General features: G+C 33.6%; 1 protein-coding gene across 4 annotated transcripts; it reads left to right on the top strand.

Moving 5' to 3' along the window:
- Positions 1-17,152, top strand: LOC107924357 (piezo-type mechanosensitive ion channel homolog). Of its 4 annotated transcripts, XM_016854757.2 has the most exons (21): positions 1-1,198; positions 1,967-2,047; positions 2,433-2,592; positions 2,683-2,840; positions 3,975-4,131; positions 4,251-4,437; positions 5,020-5,135; positions 5,789-5,873; positions 5,982-6,197; positions 6,301-6,475; positions 6,876-7,004; positions 7,129-7,302; positions 7,424-7,657; positions 8,156-9,697; positions 10,070-12,552; positions 12,699-13,094; positions 14,303-14,461; positions 15,381-15,872; positions 16,088-16,244; positions 16,329-16,473; positions 16,583-17,152. In XM_016854757.2, the coding sequence occupies exons 1-21, from the start codon at positions 1,150-1,152 to the stop codon at positions 16,716-16,718; spliced, it is 7,431 nt and encodes a 2,476-aa protein (XP_016710246.1). In that variant the 5' UTR covers positions 1-1,149; the 3' UTR covers positions 16,719-17,152. The 4 variants fall into 4 exon arrangements, with proteins under 4 accessions (XP_016710246.1, XP_016710248.1, XP_016710249.1 ...); XM_016854759.2 differs by lacking the exons at positions 1-1,198; positions 1,967-2,047; positions 2,433-2,592 and adding an exon at positions 2,975-3,096 and having other exon boundaries at positions 2,702-2,840; XM_016854760.2 differs by lacking the exons at positions 1-1,198; positions 1,967-2,047; positions 2,433-2,592 and having other exon boundaries at positions 2,710-2,844.
- Positions 17,153-27,942: the final 10,790 nt, after the last annotated feature.

The raw sequence follows: 27,942 nt of genomic DNA, 5'->3' as shown, positions 1-27,942 counted from the left end.
TAAATTAATTTTACGCAAGTCGATAGCTATGTATGTAAACTTGTATTACATGGTGTTTTATCCAACAACATAAGGTTTGCAGGGATTATTCTTTGAGAAAAATGTGAAAAGAAAAAGTAGAGTAAGATGTAAAATGTCCAGCAAGTTGTGACTGACGAGCCACAGGTGACCAAGCTGTCCAAGCCAGAACATTGCAGAGGTTAACCATTAGCTGTAGTTGGCTGCATTGTGGCCATGGTTGCATTCCATTTTCTCCTTCCACTTCCATTCTTTCGAGTGTTATTTACCACTGACATGGCTCCTCCTTTGTTTCTTTTTCAACCTTTGCATCAACGCATGTTATTGCGATTCTCTGATGTACTGTTTAGAGGTCAGTTTCTTCTGCACTCAAATATGAAACATCAACGTAAGCTGAAGCTACTCACTCAAATTCTAACAAAATCCTATGCAGCATAAATGATGTTCAGTTGATCATGTTCTTCTGATGTTTTAGTGAATTCTGTTTCATTTGATGTGTATTTGCTGAGGAAACTTGGGATTGTTGCTGTTTAAGAAATTGAAAGAAGAAGAGGATAAAGGGAACTTTGAAACGCCATGGGTGCAAAGAGGCGTTGACCTGGACGAGTACATCTTGAATGATCAACAATTTTCACTGAAAAATGCAGAAATTCTCAAACTGTTAAACGACATCGTTGGCTTTTGTACTGCATAGCTCTGACCAACCCGGCTCAGTTTGTCTTAAAACCCGCTTCAAACTACGTTATGTTTCCTCGTATGATTGCGAGATATTATTCTGTTAGGATCAGTAGTTGGCCGTTAGTAGTTTCCCATGTTTATGGAGCTTTAGGGCATAAGAAAATCATTTTTTTATATATTTATAAATATAAATATTTATATTTTTTTGGATGAGATTTTCACGTTTTGATTTTTACTCATAATGTTTGAAACTCAATTAACTAATTTCCGTTTCTTCACGCGACTTGAACTTTCTTGGGTGTCAATTCAAAAATCCAATTTTTCTTCCCGGAAAATTTTGATTTGGAGCGAAATGGGTTTTCGTAGATTTTAATGGAACTGCAAAACCCTTGAACGGATTTTGGCTTTGTTTTGATGTGATCTGGTATTGGTGGTATTAAAGAGAGAAATCTCATGGGAAATTTTCTTGCTGGGTTTCTCTTGCCTCTGCTGCTTCTAACGGGTATGTATGCTTTGTTACTTATTCTCATTACCTAAATTTCCTTTTTTTTCCTTTAGAATTGATTATCTTTATATCTAAGAGAATGAAAGTTTCTTTTTAATTTATTATATTTTTTCTCCTTTTAAGATCACTTCGTTTTTGAATGTTGTTTCCGTGTTGGAATCCATTATGTGTATGCATTTATGTGAGCTACTTCTATGAATTTGTGTCTATTGTTATAATTCAGTAACCTGGATAAGTTTCAAGTTTTGAGATCAGTGAAACCTTATGGATACTTGAACCCAGTCTAAAACTAGCTTGTGACCCAGCAAATCAACCAGTCTTCTTTTACAATTCCGCATATTATTTATCAGCTGATTTTCTTCACTAGAAACCTTAAAAGATGACAAGTGTAGAAGTGTTCTATTAGTTTAAAGTCACTCGAAAGTAATTACTTCATTGTTACTCTTGTTGCCAAGGTGCGGGTTGGTTATTAATGGGGTCTGAGACCTGGTTTTAAGCAAAGTTACCATATAGAGTTTACTTTAGTTAATAGAAGCTCAGAGAGCTGTAAATGGAGAACTTACTGATAAAAGGGTCTGCATAGAAGACTCACATGGAGAAAAATCTTAACCCACTGTTGAGTTTATCAATTGTAATCTTTTCTGAGTTTCTGTCTAGAAACTTCAATTTTTTTTAGCATAGGCCCATACAGATATATATATATCTATATATGTGCTATGCCATCTAAGTAATTAATGGTTTTGACCTGTTTTTCCTTTCTTGAAGCTGCATTGAGCAATTGGAGTTTGATCTCTCTTGTTGATTTGGTAGCTTTCCTTCTCATTCAGTATACTGCACCCAAAATAGGTAACGATGGAAATTTGCTGTAAAGTTTTGCTTTATTGTTGCAGTTCTACTGTTCTAATAGTCCATAATTCAGCAGGGTCATACTTATTTGACATTTTTGCTTTAGATTTATATTTGGTTGGTGCTTTCGGTTTGCTGAAGTTTATTTCTAATGAACTTTTCAAAGGTCACAATTGAAGTTTCAGTGGCAACAATCTTCGATGCTAACATAATCCCGAGACTTTATGATACATATTTTAAGAAAATTAGAAACTGGGTTTGAGATATTTTGTAGACTTCTTGCACTTTAAAAGCTTAGTTTCTGTTTCTGATCATTGTTCGTTTAATGCTTTATTTGAAGTTGTCATTGGTTCATAAAAAGTAACATGGGACTAATTTCTTGTAGGATTCCGTTTCCGGAGGCAATATTTGTTACTTTGGCCTGTTATCATCTTTTCCCTACTTGTTTTTTCCTCACAAGCTGTATATCTTGTTGTATGGGCGGTTGAAGGTTATAAACAGAGTGTAGGAGAGGCTTGGTGGATGAAACTAATTGGTTTTATGATGTAAGAATATATTTTGTTTTCTCTAACTCCTTTGTCCCTTCAATGCCTCTGCATATTTGTCAATTTGTCTCTTTGGGGATGCTTTTGCAGAATCCAATCTTGGAAATCTCCTACTGTGATTTATTTCTTGGCTGTACAACTGCTACTGGTGATTGTTGCTGTGCTTGATATACATGATAACAGATTTGGTCTTGTCCAATGGCAGTGTTCTTGTTGGAGTCATTTCTTAACAGCTATCGAACGTTTAGGTTTGTAAGTATATCCTTACGTTTCTAATTGTTTTTCATGTAATTATATTGTTGCACTATGTACTCTCCCCACGCCAGAAAAGGATCCATTTAACCAATCCGTATGCATGTTTTGTGATTCGCTTATCATGCAGAGGATGTTAGCAAGAGATGATTTTATTCACGTTGTTAGTGATTCAATCATGTTCAACACCCCTCCTCCCAATCACTCCCTTCTAAAGCAGCTGCAAAGTCTTGTTTTCATTATGGATCAATGGTAGTACATTTTTGTGACCTTAGGAATATATCTCTTTTGTCTTCTGGACTGGGGGTGAAATTATTGAGCTGTGTAGCCTACTTGAATGCTTATGAATTAGCTACTAGAACCTTTAAAACAACAATTTGTCTCATATGATAGTGTCAGATGTTAAGTTTTCATATGGTAATAAATACTATGTTGAGTTTCCCTTAAGCACAAATGCTTTGTATTTTATGCATTATGGCTCTGCTATATCTGAAAACAGATTTGAAAGAAACAATCCAGGATGTTTTTATTCACTGTGGCAGAATTACATTTATATAAGCTGGATGCTGACTTATGATAACAATCAAGACTGCTTTTTATTTAAAAAATAAATCTAATCCTAATATAAACAACCAAATAAGGAGAGTTTGAATATTTCTAATTAAGTCAAACTCTTCCAAACTGATTTGTCTGGATTAAATCATTTTTGTCTAATCTGCCAACAATATCTATGAGTTACATCCTTGAAAAATTGGTGATATCAATGTATTTTCAGAATGACCTAAATAATACATAAGGTGTCAGCCTGATAGGTGCTATTTCATGGGTTAGACAACTGAAATAATCTTCCTGCTTAGCTGAATTCAGTCAGCTTTATACTTCTTACATATAAATCTCAGTGCCCGTTAAGCCTTCTTTTTTGTAAAGGAATTGGTACTTGTGTGGGTCTCTTACAGTAAGGAAAAAGATAAAAAAGTTGAATTTAAATAATTTCTTTCCTAATGTTTTGTTTTCTCTTCAGTTTCTAAAAATCACAGTTGTAGTTGTTATTTTATTTTTGCTTATTACCCTACATATTTATATTTAAATTAGAACTGATAGAATTATTTCCGTGGTTTTCTTCTTGAAAGGTTCCCATCTTAGAGTTACTTCCTGTTTGCTTCTACCTCCTATTCAGCTGGTTGCGGGAATTAGCCATCCCTCTTGGATTTCTTTGCCTTTTTTTGTTAGTAGTTGTGTTGGGCTAGTGGATTGGTCTTTGACAAGCAATTTTCTAGGACTATTCAGGTGATTGCCTCATGACTACACTACCGACCAGTGTTCCATCTACTATCTTCTTCAATGAATTTGCTTTTACCATTTGTTAATACCTTAAGTAGCTTACGTTCTGGTAGTTTCTTCTCTAGGTTCTGGAAGGCTCTCCAGCTTTATGCAGGTTTCAACATCGTCTTGCTTTACGTGTATCAGATCCCTTTAGAGTTTTCAGATATGTTACAGAGGATTGCTGATTTTGTTGGTCTATTCAAAATATCTTCAACATCTGAGTGGCCTGAAATATGCTCTGCTGTTTCTCTTGTACTTTTTTACATCATGGTATGTGTGAGTTGTATTACTATAGATTTGATTCCGTAAGGTTCTATCTGAACCTTTAAATGAAGTGCAAAACACTCTTCCCTCTTCTTAGAATCTTGGATTCTGCAAGCTACTTCATTGTAGTCTATCTTGTGTCTGACATTTATCCTTATGGTATAGTATTTTCTTGATATTACAAATTTAATATGTTTTGAAGTGTTCTTTTTCCTTTTCCTTTAATTTCTCAATATACATATGAATTATGCATATATGTTGAAAACTGTTAAGCGGTTTTATCTCACATCTATTGAATATTGGGTTCTTAAAGCCAAGTCTTTCCATCTACCACCATTTGGTTAGGTTGGATGCTTAACATGGTATCAGAGCCTTGATGAGCTTTGGTGAGTTTGTCTACATTTAGGCCCTGTGAGCTACACGTGAAGGGAGAGTGTCACTTAAGTGGTGTTATCCCACATCTGCTAAGTTTTGGGTTTCCTATATGTGGTCTTACATTAAAAGTGTTGTTTAACTTTTATATATTTATTGACTGTTTTGGTCTGGGTGTATAATTCTTCTATTTAAGCATTCTGACTTGTAGTGCAGCTATCCTATGTCAAATATGATTTGGAGGAAATGGATTTTATCATGTCCATGCAAGAAAGTAACTTGACAGAGCAACTACTTCCGTCAAAGCATTCATTCTTCATTCGTCAATCAAGGTAACACACACATACAGAAATACATAAATATATATTATTTCTGATTATTCCTGTGTTATCTGCTTCGAATTCTTAAAAGGACAGAGAAAAGATTTATGCATACACCATAAATCTCAAACTCAAGGGTACTTCTTCTATTCATAGATTTATTCCTTTCTTGCATCTTTAATCTAGAAGTAGCTTTTTAATTCAAACAACCATTTGTACTGCTATATCTGTTCTGGAAATTCTCCTATCCTCAACCTAAAAGTGTATATCTATGCTTTACCATATTGAGCAAGCTTTTCTATGTTGAACAGAGTTGTCCCGAAAAGAAGATGCTGGCGTGAGTGATAGCATATCAAGAAAAGAAAAAGGACAACTTTTCTGTTTCAAAATTATGAATTGGATCACAATTATATTTGAGAAGCCATCATTTTGAATAATTTGAAATTTTGAATTTCCAGCATTCATTTAATTCCAATTTTCTTTTTGGCTAGCTTTATTTGCTGATTTTTTACCAACATCTGTGTTTTCATTTTGATAAACTACACCACACAAGATGTTCATGCACTGTTTGTGCTTCTGCTTCTTTGTTTTGAGAAAAAGGAAAAGTTCGTGCTCTAAACAGTCGGTTCTTTTGAGTTCTATAATGAGTATAGCTAATTCTCCAGATCTGGTGTACGGCATACCAATGTTTTACTACGAAAGGCAGCTTTCCGGACTTTCACCATCAACTTTTTCACTTATGGTTTTCCAGTATGATTTCTACCTTTTACTAGATGTTGCTAAACGCTCCTAGGTCTTTATTTGATTTTATCAATATTAAGGTTTATATGTAATTTGTCAGTGGAAAATATTTTACAGGTATCCTTGTTTGCCCTTTCCTTTTGGAGTTTTCATTTTGCAAGTATATGTGCTTTTGGGCTACTTGCATATGTTGGCTACATTCTGTATGCCCTTCCTTCACTGTTTCATTTACACCGGTTAAATGGGCTCCTTCTTGTCTTCATTCTCTCGTGGGCTGTTAGTACCTATATATTCAATGTAGCATTTGCATTCTTGAATAGGAATTTTGGGAAGGTACTCCTCTCCTTTGGAGGTTTCCAAATTCTTCATTATCATACATTTAAATAGTTCAAATTTCATTTTTCTTATGTTTTTATCAATGTTTGGGCACATGCAGGATATGGGAATTTGGGAGATGGTTGGATTTTGGCATTATCCCATACCAGGGTTTTTCTTGCTTGCACAATTTTGTCTAGGAATTTTGGTTGCTTTGGGTAATCTTGTAAATAACTCTGTTTTCGTCTACTTATCTGATAAGGATGCACTATCATCAAACAACTCTCCTGGGGAAGGTATGAAGATCTATATTCTGAGTGCCATTGAATTCTGTTTTCGAGAATATTTGCATGAGAGGACCATTATTAGGTTGGCTTTAGGAATCCGAATATATCTTTAGAATTCTGAAGTTGTGCATTTACAGAGTGAGATTTCTATTTTACAACAGCGAGCTTGAAGAGTTGTTAATTTTTCTGTTAAGATATCATTCGAAAATTTTGTTTTCATGTCCTCACTTCCTGACAGCAGATAAAACTCATTATGTTCTAAGATTTTATTTAATTATGTCTAGTACTCTGGTATAGTCTTTAGACTGCGTCCTTCCTAATTCTTATCTATTTTGAGATTGCTTATGGATACAAAAGGATGACAATTATATTTTAATCTATATAATCACTTCCTTATATCTCTTTTCAGTGGATGGAGAGACCAAGGTATTCATTGTGGCTACAATTGCATGGGGATTGCGAAAATGTTCTCGAGCTATCATGCTTGCTCTGATATTTATCATAGCAATGAAATCCGGATTTATCCATGCTATATATAGTATGTTTTATTAAACCTTGTCAGTTCTAGTTCTTAGTTAAGAATAATAATTTAGCACAAGGATTTTTTCCAATGTTCTTATAGGAGCTTTCTAATTGGTTTTATGTTCTTACCTCTGCTTCAGTAATTTTCTTTTTGATCTATCTTTTGAGCCACAACATCAGTAGAAATATACGCCGGTCTCTGATTCTTCTTTGTGAAGCTCACTTCGCATTATTGTACCTTCTTCAGATTGATTTGATCTCTAATGTTTTGGAGCAAAAATGCTCCTCAATTTTTGAAATCATGTCGCAGTTAGGTATGCTTTTGTTTAGGTCAGTTAATTTGATTATTGGCTATTAATTAGCTTTCTTCAGGGCATTTTGTTGTCGACCCAAGAAAGAGAAACGGACTAAACTATCTTCTCTAAATTGATGCAGGTGTCCTTAAACATCACAGCTCGTGGAACTTTCTGGAAATAGCTTTGCTCGGTTGCTTCTGTGCGATACATAACCATGGGTTTGAGGTGCTTTTTTCATTCTCAGCAATTGTGCAGCACACCCCTTGTCCTCCTGTTGGGTTCAGCATCTTGAGAGCTGGTTTAAACAAATCTGTCCTCTTGTCAGTATATGTATCCCCAAACACATCCTTCTGCTATGATAATCCTTCTTATGGTATAATCTCCTGTATGCTAAAAGAATTTTACCCAATAGTCCTTTGTTTTAGCTTATGTGAAATGAATATGTGAATGTTATGTTCATAATGTGTCAGAAACTTAGTAATAAGATTGACAATGTTATTTGCATATCTGTGATCATTCTCTGGATAAAGTACTTGATAGATCACATTATTGACAACATGCTCAAAGGTTATAGCAAAAGGAAACTAAAAGAAGTTGGTATGACCTAAGATTAGCAGGTTTTATGGATCTAAACATGATAGAGAATGTTTTTAGATTGCTCTGTAGCTGGTTCTTATCCTGATTTTGATATGACTGCTTTCTCATGAAATTGTACTTCTAGAAATCTTCAATAAGACTCTATCTAAGCCCTTTTATTTGTTTTAATGTGTTGGTGTTTTTACTGATTTGTAAACCAATATTTCCAGTACCCTTTTAGCACTACAGCTTTATTGACAGCATCGTGTATGTATTTTTTTTTATGTTATTTCAGAGAGAACGATAGCATCATTCCTTAGTGGAATTGGGCAGAAATTTTTATCAATATATCGATCATGTGGAACCTACATCGCTTTGCTGACTATTCTTCTTACAGTTTTCATGGTGACACCCAACTATATATCATTTGGATACATCTTCCTTCTTCTTGTTTGGATTATCGGAAGACAACTTGGTGAGAGAACAAAAAGGCACTTATGGTTTCCATTAAAAACATATGCTGTCATGGTGTTCATTTTTGTCTATAGCTTAAGCAGTTTTACCAGCTTTAGGATTTGGTTGTCTGGATTTATGGATCTGTACTTTTATTTGGGTTATGAATCTGAGGCTTCATTGTTGGATAATATTTGGCAATCTCTAGCAGTTTTAATTGTGATGCAACTTTATAGCTATGAAAGGAGGAAGAACAAGAACTACAGGACTAGTTTTTCCAATCCTTTAGATTCTGGGGTACTTGGCTTTGCCAAGCGATTTCTGATTTGGCACAGCCAGAAGATCCTGTTTGTCTCATTATTCTATGCGTCTTTGTCTCCAATTTGTGCTTTTGGATTCTTGTATCTACTTGGCCTTGTCATATGTTCAACTTTACCTAAGGCTTCTCGGATCCCATCCAAATCATGCTTAGTTTATACTGGATTTCTGGTCACAACAGAGTATCTTTTTCAGATGTGGGGTAAACAAGCTGGAATGTTTCCAGGGCAAAAACATTCTGATCTGTCACTCATTTTGGGTCTCCGAGTATATGAGCTGGGATTTTGGGGTGTAGAATCGGGCTTGAGGGGAAAGGTGCTGGTAATTACTGCATGTGTCCTTCAGTACAATGTCTTCTTTTGGTTGGATAATATGCCAACCTGTATTTCAAATAAAGGCAAGTGGGAAGAACCTTGTCCTTTATTTTTGTCAGCAGAGGATGCCTTCACCAATGGCTTCATGTCTAATGGGGAAGATAAACCATCTACTATTGGAATGGTACCTATAAGACAAGTCAGACCAGCAAACAGTTCATGGGCATCTTTGAGCCTTGCTTTATCTCAAGCGCTTCGTCCTGCATCCTCGAAAGCAGGAGGCTCTGAGGTTAGCAGCAGGAGAAAATTTTCATTTGGATATTTTTGGGGAAGTACCAAGGAGAGTCACAAGTGGAACAGGAAGAGGATCCTTGCACTAAGAGAAGAAAGATTCGAGACTCAGAAGGCTCTCTTAAAAATATATTTGAAATTCTGGATAGAAAACATGTTTAACCTTCTTGGTCTTGAGATTAATATGATTGCTTTGCTTCTTGCAAGTTTCGCTTTGTTGAATGCCATTTCTATGCTATATATTGCATTAGTTGCTGCTTGTGTTCTTTTGAATCGCTGGATAATACGTAAATTATGGCCAGTGCTTGTATTCTTGTTTGCTTCCATTCTCATCCTTGAGTATATCGCCATCTGGAAGAGTATGTTTCCTCCGAATCAACGGAGTCAGACTGAAATCCGCTGCCATGACTGCTGGAAAAACTCAGCTTCATATTTCCGGTATTGTAGGAGCTGTTGGCTGGGTATTGCTCTCTTAATCGATTTATAATTGCACCTTAAATGGGGTAGACAAGCAAAGAACAGTTTATACTTTTCTTTTTACTATTAGGAGAAAATTTGACTTGTTTTAATAATTTTGGTTTTATTATTATCCTATAATCTACTTGCTCATGTCTTAATCTTTTTTTTTTCTTTTTTTTTTTGGTCAGAAAGAAGTATGGTATATGTATTTCATGTGGGGTTTCTAAATTAGGTTTTTCACTTCTGCTTGGAAGAGGTGGTGTTATTCCTGTCAAGTGTCAATAATCCAAGTTTATCTATCAGTATTAATTTTGGACTAATTGCACTTCAAATAAAATTCTATCATCTGCTAATGATTTCCCCTTTACCTGTAGGACTGATCATTGATGATCCCCGAATGCTTATCAGCTACTTTTTGGTCTTTCTGCTGGCTAGTTTCAAACTTCATGCAGATCACTCATCCTATTTCTCTCAGTCAACCTATCGGAAAATGATGTCTCAGCATAAAAATTTATTTGTTTGGCGAGATCTCTCTTTTGAAATGAAAAGCATGTGGACTTTTCTTGACTACATAAGACTTTATTGTTATTGCCATCTATTGGACCTTGTCCTGGTACTGATTTTGATTACTGGAACTCTTGAGTATGATATTCTGCACCTTGGTTATCTTGCTTTTGCTCTTGTTTTTTTTCGGATGAGGCTTGAAATTCTCAAGAAGAAGAATAAAATGTTCAAGTTCTTGCGTATCTACAACTTCGTGGTCATTGTTCTTTCTCTTGCCTATCAATCTCCTTTTGTAGGGGAGTTTAGTTCTGGGAAGTGCAACTCTGTGAACTACATATACGATGTCATTGGATTCTATAAGTATGACTATGGGTTTCGAATTAATACCAGATCTGTACTCGTTGAGATTATCATTTTTATGTTGGTATCCCTTCAGTCATATATGTTTTCCTCCCAAGAGTCTGATTATGTGTCACGATATCTTGAAGCAGAGCAAATTGGTGCCATTGTACGCGAGCAAGAGAAAAAAGCTGCATGGAAAACTGCACAGTTACAACAGAGTCGTGAATCTGAGGAGAAGAAACATCAGCGCAACGTGCAAGTGGAGAAGATGAAATCTGAGATGCTTAACTTGCAAATACAGCTTCATAACATGAACTCAATTGCAAGTCTGAGTGATGTTTCTCCTGATGATGAAAGCCTACAGAGGAGTGTTTCTCTTACTTCAAATAGGGATATTGGGCCTCCTGACAAAGAGGAAAGCACTCTTTGGGAGCGAGAGCAAACAATTAAGGAGGATATTGTATCCCCTCCTGAAGCACATGCATGTGCTGCTTGTATTAAAGGAGAAAATCCTGAAGTAGTGGAATCTCCGAAGAATTCCATGGAACATAGGCCTTGTGAGATCACCGAAATTGAGCATGATGCTGATCATGCTATTTTTGATACAGAGAAAAGGGGGAAAAACCAATCAAAGGACAATCCTTTAATTTCTGCTGTACACCTCTTAGGTGATGGTGTTTCTCAGGTACAGTCCATTGGAAATCAGGCTGTTAATAACCTTGTCAATTTCTTGAACATTAAACCTGATGATTCAGTTATGAATGAGCACTCGTCTGTCAAGGGTGAGGCATATGATGAGACTGAGAGCCAAAAGATGCAGAATATGAATTTGAATCGTTCTTCTTCTCTGCAATCTGATAAAATTTCCAATACTACAAGTTTGCAGCTGGGAAGGATCTTATGCCATATATGGTCCCAAATGCAGTCTAATAACAATGTTGTGTGCTACTGCCTATTCGTCGTTGTCTTTCTGTGGAACTTCGGTTTGCTTTCTATGGTGTATCTTGCAGCTCTTTTCTTGTATGCTCTATGTGTGAATAACGGACCAACTTATATCTTCTGGGTTATTATGCTCATTTACACTGAGGCTTACATTTTGTTTCAGTACATGTACCAAATTGCAATCCAGCATTGTGGTTTGAGTATTAATTCTGACCTACTTCGTAACATAGGATTTCCTACTTGTAAAATCAAGTCATCTTTTGTTGTGTGTTCGTTGCCTCTATTTCTTGTCTACTTATTTACCCTCATACAGAGCTCTATAAGTGCAAAAGATGGCGAATGGATGTTCTCTACTGACTTTAACTTCCATAGGAGGAGTTCTCATTATAGAAAAGAGGTTCTTGTGAACTACAGCTGGAGCAAAAGGGTGTCAAAGTTGCTCCAATATGTAATAAATAGGGTGAAACAGGTAACTAGAAGATTCTTCTGGTACTGGAAATCATTGATACAGGGGGCAGAAACTCCTCCTTATTTTGTTCAACTGTCAATGGATGTTCACTTATGGCCAGATGATGGGGTACAGCCAGAAAGGGTCGAGTCTGGTATAAACCGACTACTCGAGATAGTTCATGATGAAAGATGTACTAAAAAAATCTCTGGTCATTGTCCATTTGCTAGTAGGGTTCAGGTTCAAAGCATTAAAAGAAGTCAAGAAAACCAAAATGTAGCTTTGATTGTTTTTGAGGTGGTTTATGCATCTCGCTTGACAGGATGCACGTCAGCAGATTGGTACAAGTCTCTAACTCCAGCAGCTGATGTGGCAAAAGAAATTCGCAAGGCAAAGCATGCTGGGCTTGTTGAAGAGATGGGATTCCCTTACCAAATACTCTCTGCAGTTGGTGGTGGAAAACGGGAATTTGATCTCTACGCTTACATTTTTGTTGCTGATCTTACTGTTTTTTTCTTAGTCGCAATGTTCTACCAATCTCTCATAAAGAACAACAGTGAAATTTTAAATGTTTATCAGCTAGAAGATCAATTTCCTATAGAGTTCGTAATTATCTTAATGGTAAGTCTATTTCTTCTTTCTATACTTACCTGAATTACATTAGTATTTCTCATGGCTAAGTTGTCGTTTTCTTCGCATGCTCTCTTGGCTATTGTACCTAATATCTTGTGATCTAAATCCTAATTGGGTCAAATCCTTCCATGCAGATCATCTTTTTCTTGATCGTTGTTGATCGTGTACTTTATCTATGTTCATTCGCAGCAGGAAAAGTTATTTTCTACCTTTTCAACCTCGTTCTCTTCACATATTCGATTACAAGGTATGCTTGGCGGATGAAACCTTCAGACCAGCATGCTGGAAAACTAGCACTCCGTGCGATCTTTCTTGCTAAAGCAATTTCTTTAGCACTTCAGGGTGTACAAATTCGACATGGAATTCCTCAGAAAGCCACCTTGTATTGGCAGTTTTTGACCAGCAAGGTTTCAAGAATTAATTACTTGGGCTATAGGCTTTATCGGGCTCTACCATTTCTTTATGAATTACGATGTGTACTCGATTGGTCATGCACGACGACATCTTTGACCATGTATGACTGGCTCAAAGTAAGTCTGTAGCCTTTTTTTAAAGCTGTGTGCTAAAATTCAAGTTGATTTAGTTGCCTGCCCTTCTGGAAATTATACACCAACTGTAATATATCAGCTTAGAGTCGAGAAATTTAATTTTTTAGGGTAGGGAAAGGGCTAAGCTTTATAGACTAAAGGGGCAGAACCATACAGATTTAGGACCATTTTGGTTTCTGGAAACAGCGTTTTAGTTCCAGAAAATTCTAACAGTGATTATTTCTTAAGTATGTGCACTTTGGTTATTGACTCAATCTAGGTTTGTTTCTTGGGTTACAAAACTGGCTTTTGGAGGCTCCAAGGAGAAACAATTTTTTTGTTTTTTTTTTTAAAAAAAGAAAATTATCAGAAGAAGAAAATTGGTTTTAGTTGTGATTAATTTGAAGAATAATGAAGATGCCTGCTCACTTGTGTGTGAGAGAGAGAAAGATAGTTACTATGCCTTCAATAAACCAAAGGAGTCAGCAGGTTGTTTCTTTAATCAAAATCCTAGAATTTTATTTTCTTGCAAGGACTATGACTCTCTACAAACAAGCTATTAACTTAGGTTGGATGCCTGACATATAATACGAAGCTAGGTCGTTGCCCCATTATTTATTTGCTATTCATTATTCTGTCACTTTGTTGCCCTGGTAGTTGGTACATTTGTTTCTGCTGTAATTTTTGTTACCCCACATCAGTTAAATGGGGGTTTGTCGCTGTGCCCTTATTTTCATGTTAAACCTCTAAACCATAGGCAGAATCCTTGACAGAAAAACTTAGACAAAACTAGAAAATATTGCCCAATTCTCCAAGGGCAGAGAACGTGAAGAAAGTTCGATTCTGCTCTTCAACAATACATACTGAACTTCCCAAAATAAAAATTGCAGGACTAAGAAAAGAGCTTGTTGCATGGCTTCATTCAACTGAGTATGCTATTACTACCATAAACTGATTACTTTTCCTGGCCCAAAAATGAAACAGAAACAAATGAGTTAATGGACTCGGAAAAATATTCTGAAAACAAAGAAGTATCATTGTCAATTGCTATGACCTTATTGCAGCAATAATTATATATACTAGCTTTTACCTGAGAATGATTTTTGTTTTACTTACTTTTACAGAAAAGTTGTTTTGAGCTAAGCAAGCAACCTTTCATTGAATTGATTTCTTGCTGATATTTGCAAGCTGACATGTTGCTTTCTTCTTAGCTGGAAGACATAAATGCAAGTCTGTACCTTGCCAAATGCGATGCAGTGTTGAATAGAGCTACGCACAGACAAGGAGAGAAGCAAAAAAAAATGACCAAGTGCTGCAATGGGATCTGTCTGTTCTTTATATTAATTTGTGTTATCTGGACTCCTATGCTGGTAAGGGACTTCATAACTAGATATACTATTTACATAATATGCTTTTATGTGTAGTACCTCCTACCTTGAAACCATTTGAGAAACTTTCTTGGGAGGGGCTCCTTTTGTTTTTTAGCTTCTTAGTCCTTTACATTCCTGGTCTGCTAGAATCTGTTTTTTGTTTCTGAACCTTATGAATTTGCGTGCCCATATTCTCGGTGTCCGGCACCACTGAATATGTAAATCAAATACTTGACTTAACAATCTTCTGCTTGAAACCTTATAAACATTCCATGTTCTCAGATGTATTAGTTACTAATTTTCTTTAAAAGTGCACGTATTGTTGTGCCCGGAGAACCAAAGAGAAGCTTCAGTTTTTATATTTTATGGATGTGCTAATATAGAAATGAGGAAAATTTAATGTGAAGATATATTGTAAAGGATGTGAAGAACTTTTAATATATTGATTCGACCCATCACCAATAATTCATGCCCCCTTCTTTTAAAGAAAAAAAAAATCTAGATCATTACCTATTCCTTTCGTTTACATTTCTTCTTAGCTTGAATGTGTCATGCATACCTCATACGCTCACAGTTCTTTTTATCTTCACTTGGAAGTTTGTAGTTCTGTCAGAGCTGTTTTCTATTTGCTGTTTACTGTGGCCCGATGTGAATAAAGCATAGAATAAATCATAACTTTAAAATAGTAGAAAAATCTTGGGTGATATTACACTTATTAATATGATAATATAACACGTTGCAATTTTTTTGCTGAAAGTGATGACATTGATATTATACTAAGGTGCCTATGGGCATCAGTAAGCTGTTACTACAAGTCATACGACTATGAATGTCTAGGTCTGTTGTTACTTATGATTAGACGGAAGTAGCATCTATATATTGATCAGTCAATAAGTTTTATTTTCGTCTGTTCGGCCAGATGTACAGCAGTGGTAATCCGACAAATATTGCAAATCCCATTAATGATGCAAGTTTTCAACTGGATATTAGTACTGGTGGTGGAAGGTTGACCTTGTATCAGACAACACTTTGTGAAAAGCTCCAATGGGATAATCTCAATTCTGATGTTAATTTTGATGCCTACAATAAGAATGATATACAATTGATATGCTGCCAAGCTGATGCAACTCTTTTGTGGCTCGTCTCTGATGTAGTTCAGAGAAGGTTTATTGAGTTCCTTGACTGGGATATGGACATGGTTATAACTTCTACATGGCTGCTTACAAGAGAACGACCAAAGGGCAAGGAAGTCGTGAAATATGAGAAACCTGTTGATTCCAAGGATCTTCCAGAACCTTCAGATGTCCAAAAGGTCTTCAATGGTTCTACAATCAGCTTTAGGATATATAATCTTTATCCAAGATACTTCCGTGTCACTGGTTCCGGTGAAGTCAGATCTTTTGAGCAAGAGGTACAAAGGACTCTTCATTTGGTTTTCTTTTCCTGTTTTCCAGTGGTAACGTTTCTTCATTTTTAGTGACTTACTATTAAAATCGCTCGACATTATATTATTGCAACTTTTAAGATATTGATCTTTCAGTCAATGAGGAAAAAGGACCCTAAATCAATGGTAGTTGTAAAAGGTTTATAATCATGATTTTTTTTTGACACAACCAAAATTTACAGGTTACTTCAGGACCTATTTCAGTGAGTGCAGATCTTGTTATCAATCGCGCAGCTTCTGAGTGGTGGTCATTCCATGATCTCGATTCATCTCATATAAGGGGCTGCGGAGGTTTGACAGGACCTACAGCCGTCATAGTATCCGAAGAAACACCACCACGTTAAGTTCTGGAAAACCATTTTTTTTTATGTTCTATGACTATTCTAATAACATACTGATTAATATTGCATTGTATGACATCAGAGGGTATACTTGGAGACACGCTAAGCAAGTTCAGCATTTGGGGTCTCTACATTACTTTTGTGCTTGCTGTTGGCCGCTTTATCAGGCTTCAATGTTCCGATTTAAGAATGAGGATACCGTTTGAAAACCTGCCTTCCTGTGACAGGTAATGTTTCATATTCTTACTCGTAGACAGGTAGAGAGGATGAAGACACGAAGTGCTATTTCACTCATTTCTTATTTCCTTGATATCCATTTATCTGGTTCTGGTTTAGGTTGATAGCCATCTGTGAAAATATATATGCTGCAAGAGCAGAAGGTGAGCTTGGAGTTGAAGAGGTCCTTTACTGGACCCTTGTGAAGATTTATAGGTCACCTCACATGCTGCTTGAGTATACCAAACCCGACTAGGTTGTTAATGTCGAATCCCTAGAGTTTTCTGTGAAACAAAATTTGACTATAACAGCCTGACGTACTGCAACAAATTGAAATGGTTGGTGAATCTTGTTTGTCAGCCACGAAAATCTCTGGTGGTCATAGTTTCTTTTGCCATGTTGATTGTTGAAGAAACGCAAAATGCTACACTACAAAACATGAAGAAACAGCCTTCTTGTGGGTTACCGACGATAATTCAGGGTCTTGCTATATGCCATTTTCTTACTTTCAAGTTTTTCTGGCCATGTACATAAATTGTACAGTATTAGATCCTCTTCTACAAATGTTGAATACAAGGAGGCCATTGCTTTACTAATGTTGAAAACCCTATCTTGTGTGAACAAATATTATTTTATAACTTTAGGCCTCATGGAAAATACCAAGAAAAATAAATGGAATCTTTTGAATTTCGCTTTTTGTGTTTGGTATAATCATTGTCCCCCTGATTTTCTATTAAAAGAAAAGTGAGAAAATTTTACTCAATTCAAAATTTTAATCATTTGATTTGATATGAAAAAATTAATTGTCAAATTTATTTAATTTAAACTCAAAATAACTCGAATATATAATTAAAAATTATTCAAATTTAAATTAAATATAATTTTTTTTAAAATAAATTTAATTCTTATAATCTAAATTATTAATTTGTTTTAATTTGAAGCTTGCAAATTGTAATTATCATGGTCTATTGTCATAAAATATGCAATATCAACTTATATCATATGATCTTGATAACTAATTACAAATGTGGGTTTTTTACCCTAATAATATAAAAAATAAAATAAAATACCAAAATAGATTGTTTCAAAGATTAAGTACCAAAATGGTACATTTCACTTGGTGGAGGGTGGGGTATAGGCGGCACCACCCTGAATTTCTGACCCAAAACAGTAAAAATAATAATAATGATGATGATTTAAAAGATTTAGTGACCTGTTATGGAATTTTTTTATTTTTGAATGGTTGCTGAAAAGGAAGGGAAAGGGGGCGCCTGTGTGGCTGCACTAAACTTTAAATTTAGATAATTACCTTGTAAGCCCTCTTTATTTATTATTTTCTTTTTATTCCCCTTTAACTCACTATATTGTGTTTAAACAAATCATTAACCTATTTTTGTAGTTAAATAAGCCCTTTACTTATGGTTTTTACTCATAAAAGCCCTATATTTTAATATTAAATTAAATATATATTTTGAATTTCAAGCTCTTATCTTAATTTTTTGTTGATGCAATAAAAAATTATACATTTTAACATCAACAAAAAATCTAAAAAAGTAATCTAAATTTTCAAAAGAGTAGTTAAGAATATTATGTATACAAACACTCTCAAGAAATTTAAAAATTTTATTATATTATTTAATAAATTATCCTCATCAAATTTACATCAACATAAGATGTGAATTAGTTTATATTTTTTTAAATAGTTTTACTTTGGGTAAAATATATTTACTTTAATATTAAAATATAGGGCTTTTATGAGTAAAAACCATAAGTAAAGGGCTTAATTAACTACAAAATAGGTTAATGGTTTGTTTAAACACAATATAGTGAGTGGAAGAGGAATAAAAATAAAATAACAAATAAGGAGGACTTACAAGGCAATTATCCAAATTTAACGTTTGGTGCCGCCACACTGCAAGGTGGCACTCTTTCCCTTCCTTTTCAGCAGCCATTCAAAAATGAAAAAATTCCATAACAAGTCTCTAAATCTTTTAAATTATTTTTTTTTTACTTTTTTGGGTCAGAAATTCAGAGTGGTGCCGCCTATGCACCACCCTCCACCAAGTGAAATGTACCATTTTGGTACTTAATCTTTGAAACAACCTATTTTGGTATTTTATTTTATTTTTTATATTAGTAGGACAAATGTAATAAATACTTGATAAAAAAATTATTCATTATCCATAAATCCTTAGCATTGGTAGGGTCCTAGGGCTTTTGAGTATCCATGTTTGAATCCTACCATACACAATTGTTATGGGTGGGTCTCTAGTCATACCATACATTGTTGTTATGTGTGAGCTTTAATCCTTGAGTCATTTTTAGTTCGAGTTATTTCAATTCTTAATTTATGTTTTGTATTGGTTTGATTTAACTTTATAGTTGACTGGACATGTATTTGTGATTGTTTTACGATATATTGTATTTATACTTGTAAATTTTCAAAAAATAAAAAAACATATATTATCTCTTTATTCGCAAATTAATTAGTAAAAGAAGAGAAATTATCGAAATACAATGTAAAATCTCAAAAAAAGATATTTATTTAATAAACTAAATAATAACTATTTTCATCAATTCCAAATTTTGTTATCATTATCATTATCATTATCATTATAAAAATAACAATATTGACCTAATAAAAGAGTAGGGGAATTTTTTTTAAAAAAAATCTCATAAACATTAGATTTTAATGGGTCGATATTGTTATTCTTTAATAAAAAAATTTATAATTTATTTATATATTATAAATTTTGTTTATAATTTTTTTATGATTTTCAATAATTTTTAAATTTTAAAAGGGTTTAATTAATTTTTTTAAATTTGTTACTAAGGCTTTTTTTTGCCTTTAGCTTTATTAATTTAAAAAATTTCTAATTTACTTCTAATAGAAAAGTAGGGTTCAAATTGAATAAATGTGTAAAGGTTGAGGGTTAAATTTACTATTATACTTTATATATAAACACCAAAACAAATATTTAAGGAGAAAATTTTAATGGAGGGGTTGTTTTACTTACTTATCTAATGTACGAGATTAATTTATTATTTTTTTAATAAAAGGAGTTAAAATGTGTTATAGTTTTACAAACATTATCACTAATTGTTTATTTATTATCAAATTTTGATTCCTAATACCCCATAGATAGTTCGAACTCTATGAGAGTAATACTCAATTTTCGCTCCGATGGTTTGTAAAGGAACCCTACCTTCTTGGATCCATTCAACACGTGCGATTTCTTTTCCATCGATACGCCCTACAATTTGTATTTGAATTTCTTTTGTATCTGCTTGCTCAGTTAATTCAATAGCCTTTTTCATTGCCTTTCGAAATGAAACTCGATTCTTTAATTGTCCGGCTATAAATTCGGCAAAAATATTAAGGTGCCCATAAGAATTTCAAATTCTTATAATAGTAATGTTGAGTTTTCAGTTCATACAATTAAGTTCTTTTTGCACATTCATCGTCTTCCAATAAAATAACGTCAACAAATCTCATGTTAAAAATATTTGTTCCTTTTACTCTATATAAAAATCTTAACAGGTTGTTAATTGATCTTCAAAGTAATTTTTAAATTTAATTTATTACTAATAACAATATTTTGTTAATTTATTACTAATACCAGTATTTTGTTAATTTATTTATTATTTTTTAAATTTAATTAAATCTGAAATTTTAAGGGTTTAATATAGGCATTAATCTCAAAATTATAGGGTTGAGTAAAATACAATTCAATTCAAAAAACTTGATAAAAAATTTACAATTTGAATTAATAGTTCGAGTTATTTGAGTTAATCAAGTTATTCAGATCAACTCGAATAAAAAATTAAGTTTTTTTTCGGTTTAACTCGAATATGAATTACACAATTCAAGTTATCGTTAAAAGTCAAAACCAGTAAATTAAAAGGTAAAATTACGTCGTTTTGATAAATGTTTACCTGTAAAGTTAAAAGGCAAAAGTATTATATTGTTTATGCAGTTAAATAATCTTGTATTTCGTCTACTAGTTAAATAATCGGTTCATATAAATGCAACATTGAGTATAAATAATAAGATTCGTTAACTCGACTCGACTTGATTCGAAATTTTTTGACTCGATTCGATTTAATTCGAAAAAATTCAAATTGAGTTCGGTTGCTAAAATAGGATTTGTCAACTCGACTAACTCAAAATTCTTTTACTCGATTCAACTCGATTCGACCGAATACTCACCCCTACAAAATTACTCATACTTTGATCTAATGTGTAATACTATATATAAACTTTGATTTGTATAGTTTTATACATTAAATTTTGATTTCATTTAATTTTCATAATCTATTAACACAATGATCAATATAGTACAATTTCAAGATTATCTATTATATATACAAATAATTATATTTATTTAATATAGAAATGAATTGATAAATAAATTTGATAAGTTCTTGACTATTTCCAAGTTTCTGATTCAGCCCCACTTTATTGACTATGCTGCAAATTAGTATTTTTCTACTCGTTTTTTTCTTATAGCATCTCAATTACATTCCTGACAGGACTAAAACATAAAATCACTAATTTAGTAGGGATCAATTCAAGAATTAACTTATTTAAACAAAAAAAATATGCAAATTTAACATGTTATCAAATCCCCCTACTTAGCTCATGCTTGCCCTCAAGCATATTGTACTTTCATACATTAGAAATTATTCAATAACTTATTAGAAATCAATGCCCATTTCTACTTCCATGATCAATGCAAACAATATAGGCAAAAAATAAATAAGTGCTCAAAATATCTAATTTGATCAGCAAATGTCCATAAAATTGAAACATGTAAATTAAATCATTTCACTAAATTGAGTTTGAACCAAAATTTGCAAGGTAATATTCTCAATTAATCATGCAGTAATAATTTTTTTATTTTATTTTGGACGTAGTCAAACCTTTTGTAACGACCCGAAATTTACGGTAATTGGAAAAGTGCATTTCCGGGTCATTGTTCTCATAAAACGGGTTCATAAATATTTATTTGTGAGGGGTGAATTAGCTTGAATTAATGTTAATTAAGTGTAAGGATTAAATTGAATAAAGTGTGAAAGTTTAATTGTAGAATAAAAAAAGATGAGGGACTAAATTAGCAATTAAGCTATAGGTGTCAAGTGTGTGGTAAAAATAAAATACATGTGTATTAAATAATAGAGATACATTTGTAATAAATACATGTATTTACTTATAATTTAAGAAATAATTATTAAGTTAATATAATATAATATAATATAATATAATATAATAAAACATAAATTAAATAAAGAAATAAAGAAACAAAGTTAGAAAATAAATAGAATAGCCAAACGAAAAACAGGAAAGAAGAAAGAAAAGAAAAAAAGAAAGGGGAAATAGGGATTTCAAGGTTTAAAGCTTGATTGGTAAGTCAATTTAGTCTCTTTGTTTTTGAAATTCTAGAATAAAATATTACTTGATTTATGTTGAAATTTTAAAAGTTAGTTGATTTTTAGATAATGTTCATGTTGAAATAATTGAAGAATTATGGGTTAAATTGATAGAATTTCAAGTTAGAATTGAGAAAAGGATTGAATTGTAAAACAAATAATAAGTTTTATGTAGTAGGGACTAAATTGAAAGAAATTCAAAATTAGGGATTTATGGTGAAATTAGAGAGTTGAAATTGATTTTAAGTGGTAGTTGAATGAAAAATAGAGAATAAATTGTAAAGAAAATTAAATTAGTTTTAGTTAGGGATTAAATTAGAATTTATTCAAAAGTTGAATAGAAATTGAAATAATTGATGTGAATTGTGTTGTATTGATAAATTTTAATTGTTTTAAATTTCCATAGCTAACGTTGAACCGGAGACATCGGCTAAAAAGGGGAAAGAGAAAGTCAACGACAAGTGACTCAGAAAAATACGATTTGTATTTCTATAATTCGAATTTAATTATTAATCGTTGAATTTTGATTATATGTGTATGAAAAGATATTAAGGTAAGTATTAGTGTTTTAATATTGAATTGAATGTATGTGAATTTGTAATTAATATGATATTTGAATATTGGATAATTGTGGTGCTGAATGAATAAAATGGAATTGAATTGAGTATTATTTGTTATTATATTGATATGGAATTGAGATTATGATGATTTGTGACTGTTGTGAAATTAATATTGAAATGTATAATTACTGTGGATTGAGAAATGAATTGAATACCCTATTAACTATATCGGGCTGAGTTAGATATAGTTGGCATGCCATAGGATTGGAACTGTTCAGGGATACTTCGACCTCGAGTCGATGAGGCACTATATGTGTCGTAATATTGCTTCGGATAATTTCGATGAGACATTATGTGTCGTATTATTGCTCTGAATTAGATCCGATGAAGTACTAGGTACCAATTCACTTTGGCATGGCCGATGAGGCATTGAGTGTCGTACTCGTGTGTTTTGGTTGGATCCGCGTATCCATCCGAGTCTGAGTCATGTTAATAGGGGTGTACAATTGTATTGAACAATTGATTGCTATTGAAATGTATTGAATGATATTGAATATGGATTGGAATGAACAATGAAATGAAATATGCAATTGAAATGCATGAATTAGCATGAAACATCGATTCATAAAAAGGATATTGATATTGAAATTGAATTGAGTATCTTATTATGAAAAGTTATTGAATAGCAATTATGAGATTGATATAAAAGAGATGATAATTGAAAGTGTTATGAATGATATGTATAAGAAATTGATTAATTGTTTGAATGACTATGTTTGTGTTAATATATATATATAAATTTTTTGCTTAATACGTATTCGGATTATAGAAATACCACTGAGTTTATACTCAGCGTAAGGTTAGGTAAATTCAGATTGTTGAATCAGCACCTAGAGCCGACCTCGAACTCAAAGTGGTGATGTACATTTCTTTTTGGTAAACAATATGTACCTAAGATGTTATACTTGTCATTTTTTATAATGTTTGTAAATGAAGTATAAGTTCATATTGGTACTTATATAAATATGTTTGGGTTATAGCTATTAAATGGTATATTTTAGTTGAAATTTGTATAATCTTATATTTGGTTCAAATGGTGGTTTTTGAATTAATTTGGATATTATGGTAAAAGTATTTATATAAATAAATAGGTTAGGTCATTAGATTGATTAATTTATGAAATGTATGTTATTTAATTGCGTAATGTTTATATTTGAACTGAAATGACTGGTAATACTTCATAACCCTGTTCCAGCGATGGATAAGGGTTTGGGGCTGTTAAATTTAGTGGTATTAGAGTTATTCAAGTTTAGCCGATTCTCGGACTAAATTGGGCTCGGAATTGAGTCTAGAGGTACATGCTATAATTGAGTCGAAATTGAGTCGGGATTGGATGCTGATATTTGTTTGTTTCTGTTTTATAGTAAAAATGTTGGATGAGTACATAGATGATACTGATCAAGAAATGTATAGTGTGGATGATGAATCTCGGGAATTAGATGAAACTGAGTCAATAACACCGAGTGTAAATCCAATAGGAAATCAACCGCCTAATGTCAGAAGAGGTAATGTAGGAGAAAGAGATAATTCTGAATTACTTAGAGTGATAGCTAATGCTCTCCAACGAGTAGTAGAAACTGCCACTGCAACAACATCTGCTCCTACTACTCATCAAGCACCAATTAAAGAACTACATAAGTATAGTGCCATTGAATTTCAGGGTTTGAAAGGGGTTGATCCCTCCACTGCTGAAAATTGGATAGAATCAACAAAAAGGATTTTGAAACAACTTGAATGCACTCCCCGGGAAAGGTTAATGTGTGTTGTTTCTTTGTTACAAAAGGAAGCTTATGTATGGTGGGAATCGGTAACCCGGCATGTGCTAGAAGAATAAGTAAACTGGGATTTCTTTCAAAAAGAATTTCAGAAGAAATATGTGGGTGAGCTATACATTGAAGACAGAAAACAAGAGTTCCTGATGCTTAAACAAGGTGAAATGTCAGAAGTGGAATTTGAATGAGAATTTTCAAGACTCAGCAGATATGTTGTAGAATATGTGCCAACTGAAGCCGGTAGTTAAGAGATTTTTAAGAGGTTTACGTGATGAACTACGAGTGCAATTGGTGTCTCTTAAAATTACAGAATTTGCAGATCTAGTCGAGAGAGCCAAAAATGGTTGAACAAGTATTGGGTCTAAATAAAAAGCCTGAAATTACTCGCTTACTTGGGAAAAGTACTGGAACTACTAGTTCAACTCTGCAACCTAAAAGATCTAAAAAAGTATGTGGCAGCTGGAAACCGAGTTTTAGGACAGAAAAAAGTGATAAAAATCGTGGAAGGCAGATGATAGTTTCTACTGGTAGTATTTGAAGTCCATATCGGAATACACAACTTCCAAAATGTGAACACTGTGGAAATAGACATCGGGGTGAGTGCTGGAAATTGATTGGGGTTGTTTCCGTTGTGGGCTTACTGAGCATTTTGTAAAGGACTGTTCGAAGAATAAAAATGTTGTACCAGTTACATCACAGAGATCCGAATCTGCTTCCAAAGGTCGAGAATCAAACCAAGGTGGATCAGTTATTAAATGAGGTACTAGAAGGGGAAGTGATATTACTACTCAACAATCAGAAGCCAGAGTACCAACATGAGCATATGTGGTACGGACTCGTGAAAAAGAGAATGCAAATGATATGGTAACAGGTATATTTTTATTGTATTCAAAACCTATTTATGTTTTAATAGGTCCGGGATCATCACACTCATATGTTAATACAAAACTGGTTGAATCGGGAAATTTAAAAACTGAAATGTCTAAAGTATCTATAGCAGTGTCTAGTCTATTGGGGCAAATTGTGTTAGTGAATCAAGTGTGTAGGAGATGCCTATTAATGATACATGATAAAAGTTTCTCTGTTGATTTGTTAATAATGCCATTTGGTGACTTTGATATAATCTTAGGAATGGATTGACTATTTGAGCATAGAGTGATTTTAGACTATTGTAAAAAGAAATTCACTGCTTAGAGTGAAAGTGGTGACAAGATTGAGGTGAAGGGTATTTGGACTAGTGGATTAGCTTGTATTATTTCAGCAATTCAGGCTAATAAACTTCTTCATCAGGGTTGTGTAGCTTTTCTGGCTTATGTTATCAATTCAGATTCTATTATAAGTCAATTTGTAAAATTAGAACTGTTTGTGAATTTCTTGATGTTTTTCTTGAAGAATTACTGGAATTACCACCAGATCAGGAGGTTGAATTTGGAATTGAAGTGTACCCTGTTACAGCTCCGATATCAATACCTCCATACTGCATGTCACCTGATAAGTTAAAAGAATTGAAAGTGCAGTTGCAAGACTTATTGGATCGAGGATTTATTCGTCCGAGTACTTCACCTTGGGGAGCTCCAGTACTATTTGTCAAGAAGAAAAACGGTTCAATGCGGTTATGTATTGATTGTTGACGACTAAACAAGTTGCCAATCAAGAATAAATATCCGTTACCTCGTATTGATGATTTATTTGACCAGTTGAAATGAGCTTTTGTGCTTTCAAAGATTTATTTGAGATCGGGATATTGCCAGTTAAAGGTGAAAAAAAGTGATGTACCAAAGACAGCATTTCGTACAAGGTATGACCATTATGAATTCTTAGTTATGCCTTTCGAATTAACAAATGCTCCGACTACTTTTATGGATCTCATGAACCGTATTTTTCAACCGTACCTAGATCAGTTTGTAGTGGTTTTCATTGATGATATTCTAGTTTATTCGAAGTCTGAATCTGAACATGAGCAGCATCTCAGAATTGTTTTGCAAATATTACGAGAGAAACAGTTATACGAGAAGCTTAGCAAATGTGAATTTTGGTTATCAGATGTGGTATTTCTGGGACATGTTGTTTCGGTAGATGGAATTAGAGTTGATCCGAAGAAGATTGAAACCATTGTTCAGTGGAAAGCACTGAGAAATGTGTCTGATGTACATAGTTTTCTGGGTTTGGCTGGTTACTACCGAAGATTTGTGAATGGTTTTTCTAAGATAGCTCTACCAATGACAAAGTTGTTGCAAAAGAATGTTCCGTTCGTTTGGGATGATCAATGTCAAGAAAGTTTTGAGAAATTGAAGCAAATGTTGACTAAGGCACTAGTTTTGACATTACCAGAGTCAGGAAAAGATTTTATCATTTATAGTGACGCTTCATTGAACGGTCTTAGATGTGTCTTGATGCAAAATGTAAAAGTGATAGCTTATGCTTCTCGCCAATTGAAACCGCATGAACGTAATTATCCGACAAGATCAGGAGCTTGCTGCTGTGATTTTTGCATTGAAAATATGGAGACATTATCTGTATGGTGAAAATGTTACATTTGTACAGATCATAAAAGTCTCAAATATCTTTTGTCACAGAATAAATTAAATTTGAGACAACGTCGGTGGATAGAACTCCTGGAAGATTATGACTGTGTCATTGACTATCACCCGGGTAAGGCTAATGTGGTAGCTGATGCATTAAGCTAAAAAGCAGCAATTGAAGTACGAGCAATGTTTGCACAACTCAGTATCAGTGATTATGGAAGTCTATTGGCTGAATTGAGAGTTAAACCAGCGATGTTTGATCAGATCTCGTCAGCACAACTAGAAGATAACAAGTTGATGAAGATAAAAGAAATGGTTCAGAATAGCATGGCAGAGAATTTCAGTATTGATGATCATAATTGCCTGAGATTTTGTAATCGGATTTGTATTCCAGCTGTTTCAGAATTGAAAGAGTTGATACTTCGAGAAGCACATGATAGTCCTTTTGCAATGCATCCGGGAGGAACGAAAATGTACTGTAATCTACGGGAATCTTACTAGTGGTCAAGTATGAAAAGGGATATAGTTGAATATGTAGCTAAATGTTTGACTTGCCAGCGAATAAAAGTAGAGCATCAGGTTCTTACTGGACTACTTCAGCTTATTAACATTACTGAGTGGAAATGGGATTGTATTACGATGGATTTTGTAACGGGATTGCCATTTTTAGCAGGTAAGAAAAATGCTATTTGGGTGATTGTTGATCGGCTTGCAAAGTCAGCTCATTTTATAGCAGTCAGGACTGATTGGCCACTTCAGAAACTTGCTGAAGTTTATATTCGAGAAATTGTGAGATTGCATGGTATTCCTGTATCGATAATCTCTGATCGGGATCCACTGTTCACATTGAGATTTTGGAGGCAGTTGCATGAATCTCTTGGAACTCGACTTAGCTTTATTACAGCTTTTCATCCACAGACTGACGGGCAATCTAAATTGGTTATTCAGATTTTAGAAGATATGCTTCAGTTTGTGTCATTGACTTTGAATCATGTTGGGAGCATTACTTACCATTAGTTGAATTTGTGTATAATAATAGTTTCTAATCAAGTATTCAGATGGCTCCGTATGAAGCCTTATATGGTCGGAGATGTCGATAACCTGCATGTTGGATGGAATGGAGTGAAAGAAAA

Source organism: Gossypium hirsutum, chromosome A11, assembly GCF_007990345.1.
Source record: "Gossypium hirsutum isolate 1008001.06 chromosome A11, Gossypium_hirsutum_v2.1, whole genome shotgun sequence".
Classification (NCBI taxonomy): Eukaryota; Viridiplantae; Streptophyta; class Magnoliopsida; order Malvales; family Malvaceae; genus Gossypium; species Gossypium hirsutum.
The sequence above is the reverse complement of the archived record's forward strand: the minus strand, read 5'-3'. Positions and strand labels throughout refer to the sequence as shown.